Source organism: Ornithodoros turicata, chromosome 10 (genome assembly GCF_037126465.1).
Source record: "Ornithodoros turicata isolate Travis chromosome 10, ASM3712646v1, whole genome shotgun sequence".
Taxonomy (NCBI): domain Eukaryota; kingdom Metazoa; phylum Arthropoda; class Arachnida; order Ixodida; family Argasidae; genus Ornithodoros; species Ornithodoros turicata.
Genome location: NC_088210.1, coordinates 21,455,459 through 21,477,623, shown reverse-complemented (window position 1 = coordinate 21,477,623; position 22,165 = coordinate 21,455,459). Strand labels below are relative to the sequence as shown.

Here is a 22,165-nt window from a genome sequence, read left to right as displayed (position 1 = left end):
CATTCGCTGGGCGAATACCATTCGCATGCATTGCCATTCGGCTTCATCGTGCGACACGAAACGAATGTCATTCAGTGCGAATGTCATTCGCTGGGAATGACATTCAATTTGCCGTGGGACAGGGGCATACTTATTTATTTATTTATTTTTTTTGCAGTTAAAATTTTACAGAAATTTTGCATTCCTAGACGCGCGAGGGACGGACGGGACGGGAGGACCTCGATACTCCAGGTTGCGACATCCCCGAACTCGAAATTCACGTTCTCGAAACAAGAAAATCAAGGGGAATTGCTTCGTAAGATGATATATGCCGTGTTTAAAAACACGATATCACTATTTAACCACTCAAATCCATGGGTTTTCAATGTCTATCCAACTCGTTTTAGCGAACGAAAGCCACATTTTAGCGGCCGTTGGGCTTAGCAGGGCGGACGTACAATACGGAACAGCACGTCGGTTAATTTATTATTAGGTCAGCACAAGTTAGGTGTTTGCGTTTTTATGTCCAGCTTAGTTCGAGTTCGCCGTTGGCAATTTCCCGTGCGCGACTATGCACTTTATAGTCATCTACAGTTGTTTATTTTGCAACGGGGGATTTCGATCACCTTATTTCGAAGTATGCCCGAGAGGAATGCATTATGGGAGCGACCGATTGTAGTATGAATCCCGCATTAATAATGCGCAAAAATAAGCATTCTGAAGCAAAGTAATGGAACACAAAATAATATAGAAGCAGTAACCCTCGCTATAGTGTTAGCGATGTAACCAACGCATTAAACAGACACTGGAGCGCCGGTGGTCACGAATACCACAATTCAGAGTCCCTTTCGATCAGCACATAAAGGAGTTAGAACCTCCTCACTCATTCCATCCTTATTGTAAGCTTCTCTGAATTATTGGCAGTGGCGAAGGAAGGAAAAAGTAAACCTACAGACACGCACACACACAAAAAAAAAGGGGGAGGTTGTTGTGGCTAAATATGTTTTGCTCTCAAATGTTCTACACCAAAAGCGCTGACAACAGATTAGCCTCACGCAGCCTTCGAAGCGAACGAACCCCACGACCCCTGGAGATTTGTGGGAGAATCAACCGAAGGTGAAATCACGCACACCGGACTTCACTGGACGCTGGTTCGGATTATTTGCTCTCCCTCCCACCTCCCTTGTTTGCCAGCATGGCACGCTTGGTTGAACTCTTCCGAAAAGCATAATAGTATCCTTCAGCCGGTCCCGTTCTCTTGAAGGCAATCTCGTGGATGCAAGGCTAGGGGTTGGCCGTTTTAGGTACTACTTTTTTTCTCGTAGTGGATTTCAAAAGCAGTAAGACGAATAAGTAACAACGAAACCGGAAGCTTGTATACGCTTTAGATTTATAGAAAGATGTACTACATATTCTCAGATCTGTTTTCTCTCTAGGTAGGGGACTTTTGGACATGATCATATCACGGATCAAATTCTGAGTATATGCTGATTCATTGCTTACATTCGCACAAAAACGTTCGTTACTGTTTACAACAACAAATTTTACGGTCTTGCTTGTTCCCGGTCTTCCCGGTCTTGTAGGTTCCCAGTGTAACCCTTGTGTGTGTTCTGGCTGGACCTATTAGTATCGAAGAACGCAGAAAGAAAACGATGAGGTAGGACCCTTGCCTTATTCACCTCTACCAAGCGCTGCACCAGGCCTCTGAATAAATTGCCTTGCGGTTTAGTGTTCTACAGCACGAAGTGCATGGTTGTAAAACAGTACTGCATCATAGCGCATATAGCGCTGTAGCGTAGAAAGCGCAAGCTTTCAACGTCATGTCTCTTCGTGCACTGCCAACCGTGGGGAACGTCCAGCGGTACAGCCACAAGATGTTTCGTAGCAGAAGACAGGAAGAGACGCAAAGGGTGTCGTCTGCTAAGTAGACAGTACGCCATTTCCTATGTTCCGCGGCACCGTGCGAATGCTCACGCGGCTTCTTCTTGGTTCTTCTTCAGCTCCGTGTTTCCACGAGAATATTCCGTGGGGATGTCACTGGCGTGAATACACGGGAGATCAGCCCGCTACTGCATCAGAGCATTCTTAAACGAAACTAACTTTGTGTTCTCACTATGGTACCCGCACTCGAAAAGGAATCTTACAGTTTCGAGTATACCATGCCTCAGCGTGAATAACTGCCCAGATTCGCAACAATAACCGCAAAAAGCCGATTTGTTCCGGTCAGTGGCGCCACTTTTCCACCTGCCGGATTTTCCCAACGTGCTCGCGCGAACGCTTTCATCTTCTGCATCAAAGAGGGTCGCACAAAAGCCACCGGAATGCGAGCACATCAGCTGAAACCACTCGAAGGTCGTTACAGCTATGTCACAGCCCTACTCGCGATAGCACAAAGAATAAATAAGATCTCCTTTCGGAAACCGCGTCCCTCGCTAACAAGCGCCGAGTGAGCTCGAGTTACGTAAACCACACTCGAAGCGGGAACTTTCTAAAGAGACTTCAGAATTTCGACAAAAATGTTAAGGAAACCCACATCCCCGCATCTCGAGTGTCAGGTTCTTACATAAAATACCTCATTCTACGCAACTCTTATGTCATCGTCTTGCGTCCACAATGGGCCAAGCTAAAAAATAAGCTTTTCATGAATTTTAAATTAGTCCCCGCGCGCCCGAAAAGGCCTGACCCTTTTGAGAGTACCTTGCTCCCCGCTGGTAGAGCACGAGGCCGGAGAGGTGGCAGAGGAGACGCACCTGGGATTGCTCGCGTGTTCGTGACATTTTCATGGGCTCATAATCTTCGAAACTTTTACAAATACGGTTGGCTTTAGTGGGGCTGCATTCAACTACGTATGTTGCAAAAAAGGAGAGGTGCAAGATATAGATGGCGAGTATTTTAGGTCGCGAGACGGTTTCCCACCTCTAAAGAGTACTGTCAGCAATTGCATTACAGTTACAACTACATGCTCAGATTAGAAAATATATTATAGCTACAATTACAAAAACATAATTGTAAGTCACAATAAATCTGAAAAGTAATTGAAGTACACTGATGTTTTCAATTGGTATTTTTGATGTGTCGCTTTATTCTTTTGGTGGTGGTGAAAGCGCTCGTCGTTGTCGGCCTCACAGAGGTGGGCAACGACACGACTGACGCCCTCGGGAAATGTGCGTCCTGGGCCGACTTCTAAGTGAACTGTGCCGACATATGTCTGAAAGCGTCTGAGGAAAACCCGGGAAAAACCCCAGACACTACTGCCGGCACCGGGATTCGAACCCAGTGTACCTCCCTGTCTCGACGTGACATGCCCAGCTAACGCTAACCACTGAGCCACGCGAGCTGGTTTGCCCTGAGGAACACAGTACCAAACATGACGTACTTATTAAAAGGACAAATGAAATGACTTGTAGAAACCTATACATTCCAGTGAGAACAAGCTTGAAGTAGGACTGCGTGTCTTAGATTAAAAAAATAAAATAAAATACAAGCAGGAGAGAGAGAGAGAGAGAGAAATTTCTGCGTAGCATCGGCAACCTATGCACAGCAAAGAAGCATGTTTTGAAGGGTGCCCGCCTAGTAGATTCTGCTACACTGGATGATAAATGTGACGTTTTTGTCGAAGTTGGACGTTTCCTATAGGCCAGTTTTGGAAATAAGGTGGTCGACAGAAAACAGATAAAAGGTATATGGGGATTGTTTGGAAAGGAGTTTGAAATAAACTTTTGAAAACTAAAACGGTACTTTTTGATAAGCTAAAAGAAAAAAAAAGTGAGCTTTAGTGCATCGTACGATATGGCCTTTGCGCAGGTAAAGGATATCGTGGTGGTTCTGCGCACAGCGCGAAGGTCGCTCTTTATGTTCTGCGCGTGCGCAGAACAACCAACGCTGTCTCTTACGTACGCAAAGGCGATAGCGTATGACGCACTAAAACACACTAATATGTGTTGCGTTCTACATACCACGTCAAACTGCGCGCGCATTCACGATAGTGGGAGGGCGCCGGTGGGCTTGACGAACACGGTGCTACTGTGTGATGCGGCAACACCACCGCGAACTGGGATATCCAGAACTAGCCAGGCGATAATTCCTATCTCAGTCCACGTCGCTATTTCGCGGAGATATCGGTATCAATACTGCGCCAAGCAAAGGGCACAGTTTCCACCAGCAGCACGACGGGAAACTTACTTCGTCTAGAAGGGAGGGATAAAAAGAAGTCTTTCGTTTTGACACAGAAAGAGCCATATGTGAATGAAAGTTTCGGTTACACCAATCTGCATACTAACGATAAGGATGAAGAGTTCAGCTTTAAACAATTTTTTCAGTTCGGGGGATCATGCATCGCTCAATTATTTCAATGCACGAATACTGGTCAGAGAAAGTTTTTCGATATGACGAGAATGCATACTGAGAACATTTAGTTAGAAAATGCTGAGTTACTCGAACTTGAAAAAGATGTATCTGCACAAAGTGAAAAGCGTATGTGAAACCGTCACCTCTCCGACGACGAAAGCGATTTAAGTTACAATTTATGATTTTACATGTATTTTCATTGCTTTTGCGATGACGTAGTTCAATTGCTTTCGAAAAATAATCTTAGCGATACTCGAAATCATTGTACTGACGAGCACCAAACCAAGGTTGTCTGCTTAAACAAAAACCGACTCGTCTCCTGGTCCTGGTTGTCCAGGTAGTTTGTTATCCGCAATCGCTCACTTTCCTATGTTTCCATTCCGAATCTGCAAAGTAGTCATTCAATCTAACTTTAAGGTCCTTCTAAGGGCCAGGCATGTCAACCCCCCGCTTAACGGCCGCGGAAATGCACGTTCTTCGTATCGCCACTTATTATAAAGTACACCCACCCACCGGGCGATGCACAACACATCTCTCGTCAACGACCAGGACAGTTGTAAGGTCGCCGTTCAGAGTCTTCATCAAACGACCTATGGCTAAAGACACGAACAAGGTCGAGGTGGCTGTTCATCACACTTTGCACAAAAGCTGTAAGCGTCGCCTTGAACTTGCCACCTTCTGATACAACGAATAACAGACCGATTTCTGCCGGCACATAGAGAAGGGGGCAGCCAACTTTTGATCCGAAGCCACAGCGTAAGTGTGCACTTGAACTTCGTCGCTGCCATAACCGTTCATCACCGCAGCACCTGGTCCACCTCGAATAGCGGGCTTTACTAAACCTGCTCGGAATTTCCTCTTTTTTTTCCCTCCAAAATCGAATCCTATAGACACGGCGACGTTCAACTGTGATGAGAGAGAGGGGGGTGGGTGGGGGAGATTTTCGAAGCTCGAGCTATTTATTTTCGCGTGAATGGCTGAAAAGAGGGGAGTCCGCTGGCGTCAGCCGTGCGTAAAAGGTGGGACTATGGGAGGCAGATCCGCTTCAGAGCATCGGTACACTGACCATATTCAGGGAGCATAACTGGCCCATTCCTTGGGGCCATGATTTGCTTGTTTTGAGGGGGCGGGTCCAGTTTTTTTAGCGACGTGTTTTCGATGCGTCCGTGTTTGGCTATAAGGTAACGCACCTGTGACGTGTTTGTGTGCCGTTCAAAAAGGGGGAGTGTGGCACATGTGACACGTGGTTGTCGTGTTGTATCCAGTTCTCGTTACGTACGTTCGAACGGAGTAGCAGGCAGTAATATATATCGGAGCACATTTGTCAAAGATATGCGCGAAGAAGAAGAGCGGCGCAGCGTTCGTTACTCAATCACAGTGTCCTGGCATCTTGACCCCTGGTTGTTGCACTCTTCCGTTTGGGGCTCCTTTAATCCCCCTGTATCAGTCATGCTGAGCCCTGGCCAATCTCCCGTCGTATAGATCTCAGCCACTGAGTGTAACCGTGTGTTAATACAAGATACATCCTGACGGAATATTCTAGTAGAAGAGAAAGCAAGAAAAAAAGAAAAGAAAAAACGGGTTGTCACATAGCAGACGACACCATCGACCCTGTCGTCTGCTACGTACTCTCTCTCTCACCTACGCAGCGGAAAGGTCTTGCACACCTTCCGCTGTAGTATACTTTGGGGACTGTCGCTCGTGTGATGATGATTTTGATGAAGAAGAAGAAGTAGTAGAAGAGCCAGACGGTCACGTTTTAATGCGCGTGCAACCGCGTGCAACGCTTCCAGCGTAGAATATTATTACGCGCTGCCTCAGCGGCGTCAGTCGTTCGCCTTCACGTAAGTCGTTTCCAACGTTTCATATCACGTTATAACGTGAACGGAGTGACATATTTTTTTTCAGGACCAAGCGCACTGTGCCACTGCTTTCGTAAATTTTAACGGTACAGCACATTCGGTGGAGGCTTATAGCAACTGACATTGGCTCTTGCTCCCATAAATAATGAGCCAGCATAACTCTAGCTGGTTAACTTTCAGCGAATATTCCTGGAGCAAGGTAACAGTTGGTTGGTCCTGTTTCAAATGTGGGATTGACTTTGCTCATTTGCAAGCCAGTCGTGTGCAAATTGTCCCCCTCTTGTCGCAGGCGATGGACCTGTCATTGGAACTATTAGCCGATAAACCAGAACCAGTCGTTACTGCAGCTCCACCCAACGTATCTCTGGTCGTATTGAGTGATACGACGCCACCTACTGCGCCGCAGTATGGGACAGTGTGTGCACCGCAACCGCAGGAGGAAAAGAAGCCGGACGGTATCAGCAATACAGTTCCGTCCACGTTCATCTCGGCTGTCTTGCAAAATCCCGTGTCCAGCAAAACCGGGAAGAGGAGCATCACCGCTAGGTTACCAAGCTCGCAGAAGCGATTCCTCATCTCCCTCGGACGTCCGAAACCGATTATCAGTTCTCTTCTGCATACAGAAGCCGTCTCCCAGAGACGGGTGCTGTACAGACAGGAACAATCCGTCCACGTTTCACTGCTTGCTCATCAGAAGCGACCATCTGTGGACACTGTACAAGCTAAGCGACCGACAACATCCACTGGCGCTGAAAGAAGCGCTTCATCGTACTCCGAAATTGTCACTGATACTGCTTCAATATCAGGAGCAGTGTCACCATCTGGAGCAGCGTCACCCTCAGAAGCAGCGTCACCATCTGGAGCAGCGTCACCATCTGGAGCAGCGTCACCATCTGGAGCAGTTTCACCCTCAGAAGCAGCGTCACCCTCGGAAGCAGCGTCAACCTCAGAAGCAGCGTCACCATCTGGAGCAGCTTCACCACCGTTGCATCCGCGGAAATCAGGCGGCAGCGAGTTCTCGCCTCGTTTCGATCAGACGGGAATTGGAGCCACCCTTCCGTTAGGATATATTTTTCCACCATCGCGCGGTGAAAAGAAATCAAGCGCCGGCACCGCGTTACCTCCTGAAGTCCCTTCGCATCGGCACGGTCACAAAAGAACCGTCAGCACTGCGTTACCCAGCGGCTCCGACCGACAAAGACCTACGGTCAGTCTAGCAGACCATCAAAAGCCCACGATCAGTACCACCGATCAGGTGAAACCACCGGCGGGCATAGGATCACCGAAAGAGACATCCGTAACCAAACGTGGGCCGGAGACAGCACCCGCATCGACACAACGGCAACGTGATGAATCGGGTTCCGGTGAAGGTTACCCGAAGTCCGCCTCGTCTCAGATACACGACGCGGCCGCTGACGGCACGAAAGACGGCCACGCGTCGCGGTCGAGGATGAGGAAGTCCGCTACCCACTTCGACGAGCCAGAGTGTAGCAAGAAGAAAAAGAAAGGCCGGGTCCGTCGAATGCTGCAGAAGATGCGCCGGATACACGAGGAGTACGTGGAAGGAGCTGCGACGCATGAGTAAGTGCATGTATATACATATACAGGGTGTCCACCATTACTTTACTTTACATAAAAATTACTTTTATGATAAAAGTAATTTTTAAAAATAGAAATTCTTTTTCACTTTTTCCCAGTTTTAGCCAATGACGAAGTACTCTACGCCTAAAGGCCCACCTTAACAGGGCACAGGAAAAGCTTATGTGTCGATGCATTAATTAACTTTCGTTAATTAACTTTTCAATTATCAACGATAGAAGATTGACTCAATGAGAACATCGAATCCCCCGGGGTCTTTGGTAACATTACCGTTTTCAGAACAAAAATCGAGAGTTATAGCGCGAGGAAAGGGCCTGGAAATAAGGTGCTCTGGTGGTCATTTTTCGACGATCAAGTAGAAGCGCTCCCGTTTTCATTTTCCTGTGTATACGGGGTGGGAAAAAGCTGTCGCACCAATATGTCCCTATGCAATCTGTCCCCCCTGCGAGAGTTTTCCCTCCCCCGCATACAGAGGAAAGGAAAACTGGAGCGCTTCTACTTGAGCGTCGAAAAACGACCACCAGAGCGCCTTATTTCCAGGCCCTTTCCTCGCGCTGTAGCAGTCTCGATTTTTGTTCTGAAAACGTCTGTTACCAGTGACTCCAAGTGATTTGATGTTCTTCGATGAAAGGCCCCAATGGGGTTTTGTAATTCTGGTGCCAGCAGTTCTGTTTCGACGACCCGAAGGTGAGCTAAGCTAAGGGCAGAGTGGCGTTGTGTGGCTCTCTAAAAAACGGGTCACTTGCCTGATGGTCACACCGTCAGTTGCTCAATATATGTCCACGAAGTTTTCATTCCTTGTCGATTGCCACCACAGGTAATGGATCAACCAAAGGACCAAAACTGTCGATACAACGTTACATTTCCGCTATACAACGTTATTGACATTTCAATTGTTCAAGCATTCTGGAGCTTTCTGCTTCCAAAACTACGGCAGTGAGCAGTGCACTTGATACGCATTACGGGACACCAACGAAGCATTTAGGTCTCCTCTCCCGCCATATGGGCCTAACTCCCATATATACAACCAATATACCGCCAGCACCGTTAAGACTAAGACTAAGAAACAGGTGGTCCGAGTGAAACAGTACCTACTTGCTTTTCTGTTATCGCTCGCTTTAAATATATTTTCTGGACACGTTAGAGCAAACACCTTGTATATAATACGAGCTCCCGTGGCACAATGGTTAGGATGATCGCTTTCCACGGCGAGACTGGGAGGTAACACGGGTTCGAATCCTGTCACCGGCTGTGCTGTCTGAGGTTTCCCCTGGGTTTTCCGAAGGCTTTCCAGACAAATGTGGGCACAGTTCCCCCTGAAGTCGGCCCAGGACGCATACTAACCCCCGTTCCCCACTCCTTCCTGCTGTCCTCTCTCCATCTGTCCACGTTTGTACACCGCTCATATAGCCACAGTTGCTTCGCGGTGCTAACACGGAATAAAAAAATATAATATAATATAACATATAATACATAATAATATCACAAATATAACAAATTAGAGGTTGCCTTGTTGGATTAGACCCACATGGGCCGTATGCTCACAATGTATTAATGCGTATACATCTGAGGAACTCTTACTGTTGCAACGCAGGAGGGCGAAGAACTGGTGCTACGTGGTTATGTTCCTGATCTTGGTAATAGGAAACATTATCATGGGAACCATACTATTGTACTCCGCGCTGAAACCTTGTAAGTACACATATCTCATAACGCGTCACCCTTGTCAGACGGGCAGTGGGCAAACATATTCAATGGTCATTGGTCTTCAATTATCATTGAAGAACAGCCCGCATGTGACAGGGATATCAGTCAGATAGTAGCGGAATCGGATACCACCCTCCTAAACTTCGCCTTATCATTCAAAGGGATACGACCACCGACAAGTAAGTATTTACGGAACACGCTCCTTCCTCGGAGTTGACACGCTGTCAGCGCCCATGTGCCTATAGTTAGCCCATTGTTATTCTAAGGAAGGAATGCGTCGGAGCGTGGTCCCGTAAACTCTTGTCCAGCACTGCATGTACATTGACGACGCCACGTCTCGTGTACGTAGCGCTGGATCCCAGTCTGGTGCACCAGGGCCGCTGTCTGGTCATGTGCTACTTCGAGCCACGAAGCATATTGCGGGCCAACTGGTCGTACGATCTGCGCAAGTACTTTCCATCGCGCAACTGCACGCACGTGCTTTACTCGGACCTCGTGTACTCTGAAAAGGGTTCTACTGTCACCTACGAGAACGCCTACATCGCCTTCAATAAAAGTGAGTATCGCAAATGCCACTGCATATATAGTGAAGCGAAGGAAGGTCGGGATATTTCAAAGCGACTACAAGTAGTGTGGTACGTTCAAGAGCTGCAATCAGAGGTATATCCCCGCCACCGGAGAATGTAGTCTGCACATTGATGGTGGAGCATACGACAAGATGGCGGACGCCAGGCAAGCGGGGAGGTCGTGTTTTTGTTTTGTTTTCGAGCGTCTTGGCACGTGGCAAAGTCCGCAAAGTCCGAGCAAGCATGCGCGCACACTACGTTGCGACACAGACGAGTCACGCGCCCGGCTTAACCAATCATGGACTGTAGGACTTTCCCTGAAGGATAGTACTTTTGCTTCAATCTGCGTTTTCCACTCTACGACGGCATAACGGAGCGCGTCTTCAATGTCGTCAACGCAGGGGCCCTGGCGACCTTTGTGGAACTGTCCCGCACCCACGGAGCCTCGATTCTGGCAGAACTTCGCTGCCGCAACAAAGAAGACCTGCGGAAGCTGGAGACATTGGCGTCCAACCCCGAGAACCTGCCTGGCTTCGCAACCAACGTGTCTGACTACCTTATGAAAGCGGGCTTCCAGGGCCTGGACGTCAATGTCTACAACCCGAACAGCGGAATAGGGAACGTCAAGGTCCAGTACCCTGCTATCTTAGAGGTATGAAAAGTCCTTCGACGATAATGCCGTATCCTTCCGGAGACTCCCGGATCTATGATAAAGAGAGAAGTATAAGATAAGATTTCGGGTGCAGGCACTGCGGGATGAATTCCAGAAGCACAAGCTGCTACTGAGCGTCAATGTCTACGTCACCCACCACTTCCCAGAAGCAATGGACTACGCAAAAATCTGGGAGTACGCCGGCTATACATTTCGTTTGTGGTGAACATTTTGCGTCACGTATGGTATGATCCGTTCTTTCAGGCTGGTGGACATAATGGTAGTAAACACTCATAACCTTACCCACTCAACTAACGATACAAGCGCGCCCAGCCCCCTGTACGGCGGCAAAGGATCTTATTCTTGGGTACGTACGTGGAAGGGCTTTTACCAGTACTACATATGCTGACTATGTGTGTGTGTGTATAGGAGTCTAGCCTGAACCTGATAGCGAACGCAACGCGCACGCGAGCCCGCCTGGTAGCCTCGGTGGCGTTCACGGGCAGCGAGTTTAAGCTCGAGGATCCCATCGACAACGTGCAGAATGTGACGCTCGGCCGGCCTTCATCGGGTTACGCTGACAAGACGGACATCACCTACACGAAAGGTCTACTTGCATACTTCGAAGTGAGTCTGTCTCTATGTGTAGAACAGAATAGCGCTAGGACCTGTACCATCTCAGTGGGGATGTAGGCCCCCGTAAGTTACACGTAACAAATTCTCCCCCGTTTAGGTCTGCAGTGCATTCCAAGCCTTTCCATGGCTTCACACCGTCAACTTCGACGTCATGTGTCCCTTAGCTGCGTACAAGGAACGGTGGATCGGCTACGACGATGCCTGGAGCATAGCTGAGAAGGTAAGTCTTCCGTCTTGCAGATTCTCCTAATTGTGGAACCCTGGGGCGAGATCCTGGCAGCGCGTGAGCCACTCGCTCAGCTACGATGCTGCGGTGCACACGCGCTGCAAGGAACAGGTGACATTTTGGTCATCGTGTACATCTTTATAATCCTACCGAATTTGTCATTTGCTATCTACGTGTATCGCTCTGCATCTCCATAAATGACTTTGCACTATAGCTGCACTTTGTGAACTGTGACTGTCAACCATCATGCAGGTCCGGTACGCCAGACGTGAGAAGCTTCTCGGGATCGCCGTGCGGCACATCGACAAGGATGACTTCCTTGGGAGCTGTGGCGAAAAGAACCCTCTAATGACAGCGCTGCTGACACAGATGGATGATTGTTTGAAACCACCATAATCTCGAGGGCGATGCTTCCAATACAGCGTCGAGAACAACGATAATGCATTTACCATATCATGTGTCCCTTCCTGGATTATGTTCACACAGATTACGTTACACAAGTATGACCCTTCGTGACGTTCTTCTGATCCTGGCATACGAGCAGGCTAGACATCGAGTTCGCGCCGCAGTCTCCGATTAACCATAAACACATACTTTCACAATCGCCCCCGCTATGTGGCGCTAGCTGTTGTACTAATACTAATAATTGGCTACTAGTGACTTTATACCTGCAACCTTGAGAAGCCGTTCATACAAAAAATGGCAGAGGAGTATACAAAGTTTTCTCATTGGGCTGCCCCTGTGTCGGAGGTATTCCCAAGCAGAACAATGTACAAGTGTGGGGGTGGCTGGCACGTGTTATCAGTGTGGTGCTTCATTTGGTAGGTCTGCCCACGGATAGGTAACCTTCCATCCTCTTTGCGCTCCCTGGGGGTGTCGTCCCTCTATAAGCACCCTGTGCATGCCGCCACCGTCTTTGTAATCCCTTTAGGATGTACGCAAAACTAAGGTAGATTTTTTGTTGCGCCGCGAAGCAACTGTGGCTATCAGCGGCGTACAGACGGGGGCAGATGACAGTAGGAAGGAGTGGGACAGCGTCATGGGCCGACTTCAGGGGGAACTGTGCTGACATTCGTCTGGAAAGTCTTCTTGAAAACCTCGGACAGCACAGCCGGTGGTAGGATTACTAAGGTAGCAAAACTGGAACGAAAACATTAGGCCTAAGGGACCCAGTATTTTTAGAGTAAATATTTAGATTAGTGGAACTTATTAGTGGAACAGATAAAGCGCGTGGACCACCCTTGCACATACGTGAACCCCTTGTAATACTACACCGTGAAACTCGTTGTACATACACCACGGACAACTGCTGGTGAGGATACAGCCAGCCATCGAACTTCTAACAATATCTAACAATATCTAAAAAGGTAACTCGGTCAATAAAGTACTTTCAATTACGTTGTCCCATAATTTTATTTTATCATGTACGTGTTCATTCTGAACGAGCGTCGAAATGCGGGGCAGTTGGTAAGTACATAATGATAAAGGGGTATAGCAGACAAGGACAGTGAAGCGCACAAACGAACTGCTGACTCTCAACTAACAGATGATAACGTGCTCTTTTCTGCCTGAACAGTGGACTAGAAATATCTGCCATGCCTCTCTAACTCCGCAGCTTATCTGAACTTATCTGTTCAACACTCATAATGTGCGCACACAAATAACTCCTCTGCCGAAATAACTATCCTAGTGTCCCGTACATCGTAAGTCCCGTCATTGCGCATGTCCGAACACTACTTGAATTTTTTACACTTACGACCACATGTCTAATCGTTTGGTCGATTCCGAATTATTCGTAAAACATGTCAAGACATTTGGCCTTCCTTCCACAAGGATCGATAAGGTTGAATAGAATGAATGAGGCAAAACGCTTCGTCTTCAAAGCCTGCGACAGAATGGCTGGAGGGAAGACGTACCGCCCTGGTCGTAGACTATGTGCAGAGTCACTGTCCATATGTACCGCCATCGTATGCGCTATTGGCTTCTTGTATCAGATGTCAAGTATCATGAGCGTGTATTTTCAGTACAATTTCAGCGTTACGATGGAGGAAAGGTATAGGTCGAGCATAGTCTTCCCGGCAGTGACGGTTTGCGTGGATGGCTGGTACGCAGCTACAGTCCTTCAACGGTGTATATGTTCGTAGTAGCTGAGGGAATGTCCTCTTTATTCCCAGGATGGATAGAGAAACGCTCTGCCGGCTACGCCCAGGGAAATGCACAAAGAATGACTTGGTAAGCAGAAATTTACTGACTGTAGCTGTAAAGTTACGATCCATCGATCCGTACCAAGGGTAATGGTTACAGCTTTCACCAGGCTGAGACGCGTGTATGTTCGTGTTGCGCCATCTACACGCGAAAAAATCGTGAATCGGAGATAACCAGTTCACTCGAAACCTCTCAATTTCGAATACAGCTTTTTTTTTTCGCGTTTCTGATTAACTGTAGCACTTTATTAAGAGCAGCCTTTATTTTCACGCCCGCTTACAAAGCACACTTATTGAAGCACACGAAAAAAACATATCGTACTTCCGTACGTGGCTTTACGTCACGGAACAACTATGATCATGAGTGACGTCACAGAGGATTAATACCATACTTTGGTGGCTTTACGTAGGGGAACTATGATCCTGAGTGACGTCACAGTGGATTAATACCGTACTTTCGTGCCTTTATGCAGCGGAACAACTATGATCATGAGTGACGTCACGGAGGATTAATACCATACTTTCATGGCTTTACGTAGGGGAACTAGGATCGTGAGTGACGTCACAGAGGATTAATACCATACTTTCGTGGCTTTACGTAGGGGAACTATGATCGTGAGTGACGTCACAGAGGATTAATACCATACTTTCGTGGCTTTACGCAGCGGAACAACTATGATCATGAGTGACGTCACAGTGGATTAATTAATTAGGCCGCAACCCAGCAGGACCCGCAGCTATTTTTGTGGATGCTAGTGGCATTAGCACGGTATACAGGATTCTGCATGCACATGTACTTCGTGCGCTACGACGAGTACCATTGCAAAGCAGAGTATGACACTATGAGTGGTCCACGCTCTAATTTATCTTTTCAAGGTACTCGCTCCAGGATTATACATAGTACAGACCGACTCCAACTTACGACGCAGCGTTACATTCGAACCTCAGGCTCTACTTTCCTGTCAGCTGACCTTCGGAGATTCGAACTGCCCTCCAGAGAACTGCACCGACGGGTGTGCATTGCATGATGTTCTTTCCACGAACGGAATTGAGGGTACGTTTCGTTTCAGCTTTGCGACAACGTATTACAGACAGCCATCCCAACAATGTTACACGGTCGATATCAACCGGTGGCTGGGAGAAAACCACACCGCTCACCAGTGCTCCAGACAGTCAAAATGGGGTGAGAGATAAAAAAGACCAGTTGCCTTATAGTGCCTGACTTTCTGCCATGCCACAGAACTGGAAGTACGGTACAGTTGGGATCCGAAGAAAACTCTCCTTCTACTGCCTATGTGGGTGTACCCGTTAGTTGTGCATGCAACGGGAATGTGCCCTCCTGATAAACTAGCTAGTGTGATGTTGCAGCCTGGAAAAATTATGGAAGTCACCGTTAAACAGGTATGCGTGCATATTTACGTAGCGCGTAATACGAACATGAAGTAAGCGCAGCCAACGCCACCTGTCGATAAAGAAAGCCTGTGACGTATAGTCATCAAGAGTCCGCCAATCACGACGCGCTTTCGGCGGCCCTAGTTATGGAGAGAGACTAGCCGCATGGGCAGCCAGAGAAAGCCTGTGTTTGAAATTGTCTGCGGCGATTGGCTGGAGCAGACTACGTCACAACTCTCCGTGCATTAACACGAGCGACATCCATACGGAATATTCTAGTGGAAGAAAAAGCAAAATAATGTTATGGTGTTGAAGCGTGTTATGGTGAATATTCGCGTGGCGCTGGAATATCAGGTCTGGCGTACAGCGGACGTAGCAGACGACACCATCGTCCCCGTCGTCTGCTACGGAATATATATGGGTGGCGTTGACGTAGCACGGAGAAGTTGATACCGTCAGGTCAGGAGCCAGATTTTTGTTTCAGCTTCGGACACACCGCCTGCCGGCCCCGTACAAGAGCATGTGCACCAATTACCGAGTGATGGGGACATTCCACGAGTTTCGAGGGTACCTAAACCTCGATGTATGTAACACAGCCTATAGTTCATGCGCATTCCGATGTTATTTGTTCTTATATTATGCTCTCCCTTATCTCTAGCTCTGCATCCAGAAATGCAGCATGGAGCTTGAAGTGAAACACTGTGGCTGTATCCTCACGACGTACGAGTTCACAGCACTCTATCCTGCGCCCACGTGTGAATTCACCATAGCCGGTATGATTTGTGAAAAGCATTTATCCTGTAAACCATGCTCTCCCGCACTGCCCCTAAGGATGCGGGGAAGAGACCTTTACGTGCAGTATGTAATCCGATGTGCGGTAGACGTACCCAGAGTGTGTGTGTGTGTGTGTGTGTGTTGGGGGGGATGTTTTTATTGTTGCGAGAGGAAAGGTTAGCTAGACTACATCGACTTGCTATTCCTGAAAAAAAAAAAATGCGGTCATGTGTAGTTCCGTCTTTGTATCTACTCCATTGAACGCGAGCTGTGCGTAGATGTATTAATTGTGTTACTCCCTTAGCAGTGAAAATAGAGATTCCATCCACTGACATTTCGGCCTTTCCCCTACAGACCACTGCAAAAGCAGCCTGACAAAGAATGGTACCTATTTGTGGTGCAAGAAAATATGTGGCCTACCTTGCGAGTGAGCGTGCACATATACTTTTCGAAATCAGTTATGGTACTTTAATATCTTTAATCGAAACTCTACGTGCCGGTAAATGCCATCAACGATGTTTTCCCGTTTTACAGGCAGCTTCACTATGACGTGCGAGTAGCCAGTATCTCGGACGAAAAGGTAGGAAAATTCGTTCATTAAATTCATCAATTGCGTCTTATTATTACTGAGCATATAAGCTACGTTACAGGGTACAAGACAAGAAATTAGGTACGATCGCGATACCGACAGTATTCCATCTTCTGGAGCACGCAAAATTTCGAATGTTATGAAGTATGTTTTCCAGGTCGAAGTTTACGTTGAAACTTAAGTACCGTTCCGAGACTGAAGAGTTAGTGCTGTACCATCCGTCACTTACGGTTAAGTAGGCTTTCTGTGTCCACTAACGAAATGTGCTGCTTGCGACATAGCAGCAGGTGGTTCTGCCAGCAGCGGTACAACGACGGAAGCAGACGACAATTCCCGACGTGCCTTGCGCAGCCTAGGTGGCGTTCATCAAATTTGCACCAAAAATCCACTAATTTTGCAGATCGCCAGAGGTATCCATTTCAATCCCATCCAATCCACTTGCCACGTAAAATGGCGCTGCCCATGTTGGATAGGGGGGTAAATAGTGAGGATAGGTTGGTTGATTGATAGTGCCACATATTTCAAGACTTCATTGGTCAAAAAGCTGAAAAAGTGGGTGGAGCTTCAGGTATAGGCATGATCCATTAATGGCCAGACTCCCTTTTAATATACGGCTCTGGGGCTGGAGATTTCAGACAAGTATGTCGCAAGCAGTACCTCCCACAATATATGGCACATTGTGATACCTCCCTGACGTTTTATGATACCTCTTCCTCACTTATGCAGGTTAATGAGCTTCTGGCATACATAGGAGCTTACTTCGGTATCTGGTTGGGCATGTCTGTAGCATCGCTTGTCTTGAATCTCGAGAAATGGGTGCGGAGACACAAGTCAGTTGGACATTACGAGTATAAATTTTGTGCCGTCTTCCTATATTTGCGCTTCTTCTAGTAATGTGTACATTTGTCGCAGGACAACAGTCGAGGATATAATGATGTGGCTCGAACGGAGGCACCACAGGTTCATGTAAGTGCATTACACACAAACGAGCGTGCGTTCAAAATACAGGATACAGCACAAAGGGGAGAGCTTTCTGTACAAGAAACCCCCATTGCTGCATATTCTATTGGATATTTTGTATTAATTGGATATTAGTATTTTATATAGACGACAAATAATAAGGGGTGAATTAGATATAATAAATTATACGTGCAATGAAACAATTAACCTTTTTAAAGTATTAATATCAATAATAAAAGTGTAATGAAAAGGTTTTTATCATTTACAGAATTTTTATTTAAAAAAAACTCTGAGAGGAGCATAGATGTCGTTTTTTCAATTGAGTTCTACGGCAAGGCGGACATCCTCGCGAAGAAAGTGCGCAACTACACGATGACTAATAGACCTCTCCCTGTTTGTAAACAAATGGTGTCATAGTGTTCGACAGCGCCACCAATTTGGTAGAGTTGAACTAAGCTCGAAGATAGGGGGCGAACAATGTCGCGCCCGAAAGCCACGGTCTTGAGGGGATTACGATGGTCCCTGAAAGTGACGCGACCTACTTTCGGTCCTACTTTTCTTTCAATAGGAGGCAGCGAACAAGTGCCCATTCGTGGAACCCAGCCGTCCCCTTCCGATTTGTTTTGGTTTCAGTCTGTCTACCAGCGTCATGATGACGTTTCTCGGGTGGAGGTCTATTACCTAAAACTCATTAATAAACTTTTTAATTAGGGCATTTTGTGCAAAAGCGAGATAGTAGATTGAGAGACTATCCTAGTTGCAAGCCATTTCACGTTTAACAAATTCTGAAACACGCACGTGCGTTACAATATCCACGCCAGAATTTTGATATGCATCGCTCATTTCACGTCAGAGGGTCACGTGATTTGGAGCGATGCAGATTGGAGTATGTACTCAGCTGGCCAGATCAACCGCTTTTCGGCCCAGGATAAGCCTCCGTCGGCGAGGGTCGTGCGCTCCTGAAGCGCACCTTTTTGGTTACGGCTCATTTGCGTACTCAGCTATGGATTCGGCTATGGATATTTCACGGCACGCGCTCTTTTCTTGATCTTTAGAAGATAGAACGGATTTCAACGAGGATTGTCTCCCATTATGTAATATCGCTCTGGCCCGAAATTCCCTAACAACAACAACAACAACAACAACTTTATTGGGAGACGATGAATGGGGAGCTCCATCGCCAGGAGCGATACTCTACCGCATTGCTGGTGGTTTATGCGGAGAATGAAATACTTAATGATCCCCTTCACAATAAGGATAGAAGTCCTATGGTATCCAGAATGGTCAAGAGAGCTTTGAGGGCAGAGCGTTGGTGGGCTGGATCTGGCCAGGGACCAAGCAATTTTGTGAGAATTCACCCTAGCCGGTATATACGATTTGTGAATACTGAATACCACATTCGTGAAAAACCTTTATCCTGTAAGCTATGCTCTCCCACACTGACCCTAACGATGCGGGGAAGAGACCTTTACGTGCAGTATGTACTCCGACGTCTGGTAGACGTACCCATAATTACCTAATTAAAGAGTTAATTAATGAATTTCGGGTAATCAGTCATCTTGTAGTTGCATACTCTCTTCCAGAGGATGTCCGCCTGGCCGTAGAACTCAACTGCAAAGACTAAAAAACGCCCTGTATAAGGTAATAATATGTATTGATAAATATATATAATAAAATATGTAAGAAAAGGAATATGTACTGATTAATAAGTGAATATTAAAGGGACTATGAAATTTCCCGAACCCCCATACTTTTTTTCGATGGAAACTGTTCTTCTCGCAAAGAAACTAATATGCCACAAATTTTTCCGGACGAAATCGCTCCACTCTGCGAGGAGCGCGCGCTGGAAATGTCTCTTCCGCGTTCCTCCTCTCCCGCGCATATTTCCCTGCCGATGGTGTAACTGTACGGACCGCTCTTCGGTTCCCCGTTACGTCACCAGTGTTGCACAATGGCAAGCAATGCCGCGAGCTCGCGCTGTGGCTGCCGCCACTGCCGAAATCCGCCGATTGCGCTAAAGCTGCTGTCATGGAGATTTCCACTCCCAATGAACGCATACGCGGGATCCTACGGCGCATGCTCCTGGCGGGATTCCTCGGCTCGGCAACACGTCACGATGACGTGTTGCTGAGCCGGCCGCGGTCGCGTCAAGTGATGTCCCCCAAGGTCGCCATTTTCCCATGTATTTGTTCCTATGCCGATGCGTGCAATGCCGGAGGCCGCCCTTAGATACCCCATTGTTACCAGACGTTGGCTTGCGTGGATTGTAGCGCGCTAAAGATCCAGTTGAAGCACAATCCAAGCCAGGCCCAGTCACCGAAGGAGAAATGGACGACTGCAGCGCCTGCGGCGCCTGGTACGACAGGTACGCTATGTGATGTACGCAGCCGTGCACTAGATCCTTCCGATCGCTCAACACGTTTAAAAACGGACCAAAAAGTGAATCACGACAGAGAAAGTTGTTACACGCGTTTTATTTGGACATATAAAGACTAGATTCATTCGCAGAAACAACAAAAACATTTTGCCGCTAAACTTAGCGCGCTGAAGTGATCCCGAACGGCAACAGTGGGGTATCTAGTGGCGGCCTTCTTCGTTGCACGCTTTTCCGAGGTGAGTTTGGGGGACCTGCGTCAAGTTACCCGTTGTGTCTCCGCTCGGCAGCTCGTCACGGCGCGGCGCCAGCTGTCCTCCCTTTGCCGCTCCGTTTAAATTCGCTCCCGAGAAATCCGCTCGCGCGACGAAAGTAAAATTTCGGTTCTAGACTCAGAAAAATGTCTTCTTTCGAACGAAACGAAGAAAAAAATCGTTTCATAGTCCCTTTAAAAGCCTTCATAACAGTAGGTTTTAACGCGCCGTGTAGCTGGGACTTCCCGGTCACAAAATATAGTGGATATAGCAGCGTTGTAACCTCTAATTTGAATGCACGAAAGAACAGCCCAAGTGAATACCGAATATTTCATGCCGGACGAATAAATATGTGAATCAAGATACTTTTTCCGAGAAAAACTTTTGCTTTCGGTAAATAGTGCTCCAATTTTCATGATACAACTCTCTAACGGCCTTTCCAAATCTTCATTGAATCGACGTTATATATTACCAACCTTCCTGATTCACGTTTCCAGAGGCGCAATAGAAGAAGACAAAACATACCAAACTTCGACATTCAAATTTCAATTCAAGTGTCACGCTCAGATATGCAAGCGATTTTTTTTACACCCCTTCATCGCAAAAATATTTCTGGAACAACTTATTACCGGGAACATGCGCATTCCTTTCTCTATTCTTCGTCTACACCATAAAATGATGATGAAGGTACTGTACATGACAAGTCGTTAACAGAAGGAAGGAACAGGTCCGTCTGCTAATAAACATAGCCATGGTAACCACTGAAGAAGTAGTTGGGCTTTAGAATGGTAACCACTCTCCACGAACACCGTTTTAAGTGTCACGACGATCAAGAAGACAGCAATCTAAATTGCATGCCATTAGCTCTCAAGTTCAGATGTTTTTGCGTAGCAGCTTTCCTCCTCGCTATTATATCTTCTAGCAATCAATCACTCAGACTTCCCTCTTAGCTACAATGATATCTACATTATGTGATATATATCTGTACGTTCTGATAACCATATCTTCTTTCATCTAGGATGAACAGAATTAAAAGATGGCCAATGCACCGCATCATTATTCAATGAAAAGGTGCTGCAGCACGCTCCTGATTAAGTGAGATGATGTACGGCAAGTTGTGAATGCACACCTCGCCCGCAAGTAGACGAAATGATAAAATGCAAAGAGCAAAGACCGGCATTACGGCACATCGCAAGGACAACAAAGCTGGGACTCCGTAGTTTGTAATTCAGGAACGTTTCACGTTCTGCACGTGAAATGTCGGTTGTTCTTCGAAAACGCACTCACCTGCTGTCATATACGTTTTGCTGAAAGGGCCACGAAAGCTCCGGAAATGTTCACATAAACATTTTTTGTCTGGTGCTGCCGACAGTTCTGAGCCGCGTTTCTGGATTCTGTCCGGTAAAAGCTTTACAGAACACTCGCTCAGAATATGTAAATGACGCTCTGGCAGAATGCCTCACTAACTTAAAACTTCGTAATGCAGCGAAAACAATTAAGTGGGCAACTGTCAACGTAACCCCCACACCGCAACACTTTGAACCACGTGGCATGTAGTTTGTAAACATTGTTGACGATGTCGATTCGCAGACGCGTCGGCAAAGAGGGCGGAGACGACACACAACGTAAACTGCAGAAGCTGAAACGACAACCGAGACAAACACAACGACCGGTAAAATAGACAACGAGATCTGGTCGAGGCAGACCACACTTAGGGACGACACAAACATGTAAGCCTCATACGCCCGGAATCATCGAAATGCAACAACTCAGGGAAAAGAGGCGCCTGCGTCCTCGCGTCCTGCGTTCCTGGCGTCAGCGCCTCTTTTCCCTGAGGTGTTGCATTTCGACCGGTAAAAACCCACAAAAACACTGTTGCCCACTTAGTATTGAAATGCACTATTTTCATCCCAGGAAAAAAAATAAAAGAATGGGAAATGGCAGGAAAGAATGCCAGCTAGGTTTGTCATGTTTTCTTCATGTAAGTAGTTGTCATGTAAGTTCATGACTTATGTTCAATGCCATCAGTACAAACCTTCGAATT

The 22,165-nt window shown here is 47.0% G+C and overlaps 2 protein-coding genes across 3 annotated transcripts; both read left to right on the top strand.

The window, feature by feature from the left end:
* Window positions 1-6,085: 6,085 nt before the first annotated feature.
* On the top strand, window positions 6,086-12,025 carry LOC135370294 (uncharacterized). 2 transcript variants are annotated; one of them, XM_064604005.1, is made up of 11 exons: window positions 6,086-6,170; window positions 6,478-7,769; window positions 9,382-9,479; window positions 9,656-9,673; window positions 9,844-10,050; window positions 10,462-10,712; window positions 10,807-10,907; window positions 10,977-11,079; window positions 11,142-11,339; window positions 11,446-11,568; window positions 11,827-12,025. In XM_064604005.1, the coding sequence occupies exons 2-11, from the start codon at window positions 6,481-6,483 to the stop codon at window positions 11,968-11,970; spliced, it is 2,532 nt and encodes an 843-aa protein (XP_064460075.1). In that variant the 5' UTR covers window positions 6,086-6,170; window positions 6,478-6,480; the 3' UTR covers window positions 11,971-12,025. The 2 variants fall into 2 exon arrangements, with proteins under 2 accessions (XP_064460075.1, XP_064460076.1); XM_064604006.1 differs by lacking the exon at window positions 9,656-9,673.
* Window positions 12,026-13,068: 1,043 nt separating this feature from the next.
* LOC135371011 (uncharacterized) lies at window positions 13,069-22,063 on the top strand. Its single transcript, XM_064604982.1, has 14 exons — window positions 13,069-13,678; window positions 13,749-13,806; window positions 14,655-14,791; window positions 14,849-14,961; window positions 15,019-15,179; window positions 15,655-15,753; window positions 15,829-15,943; window positions 16,299-16,371; window positions 16,479-16,524; window positions 16,595-16,614; window positions 16,691-16,763; window positions 17,260-17,363; window positions 17,446-17,499; window positions 21,140-22,063. Exons 1-14 carry the CDS (start codon window positions 13,377-13,379, stop codon window positions 21,186-21,188), a joined length of 1,404 nt encoding a protein of 467 aa, XP_064461052.1. The 5' UTR covers window positions 13,069-13,376; the 3' UTR covers window positions 21,189-22,063.
* The last annotated feature ends 102 nt before the right edge of the window (window positions 22,064-22,165 follow it).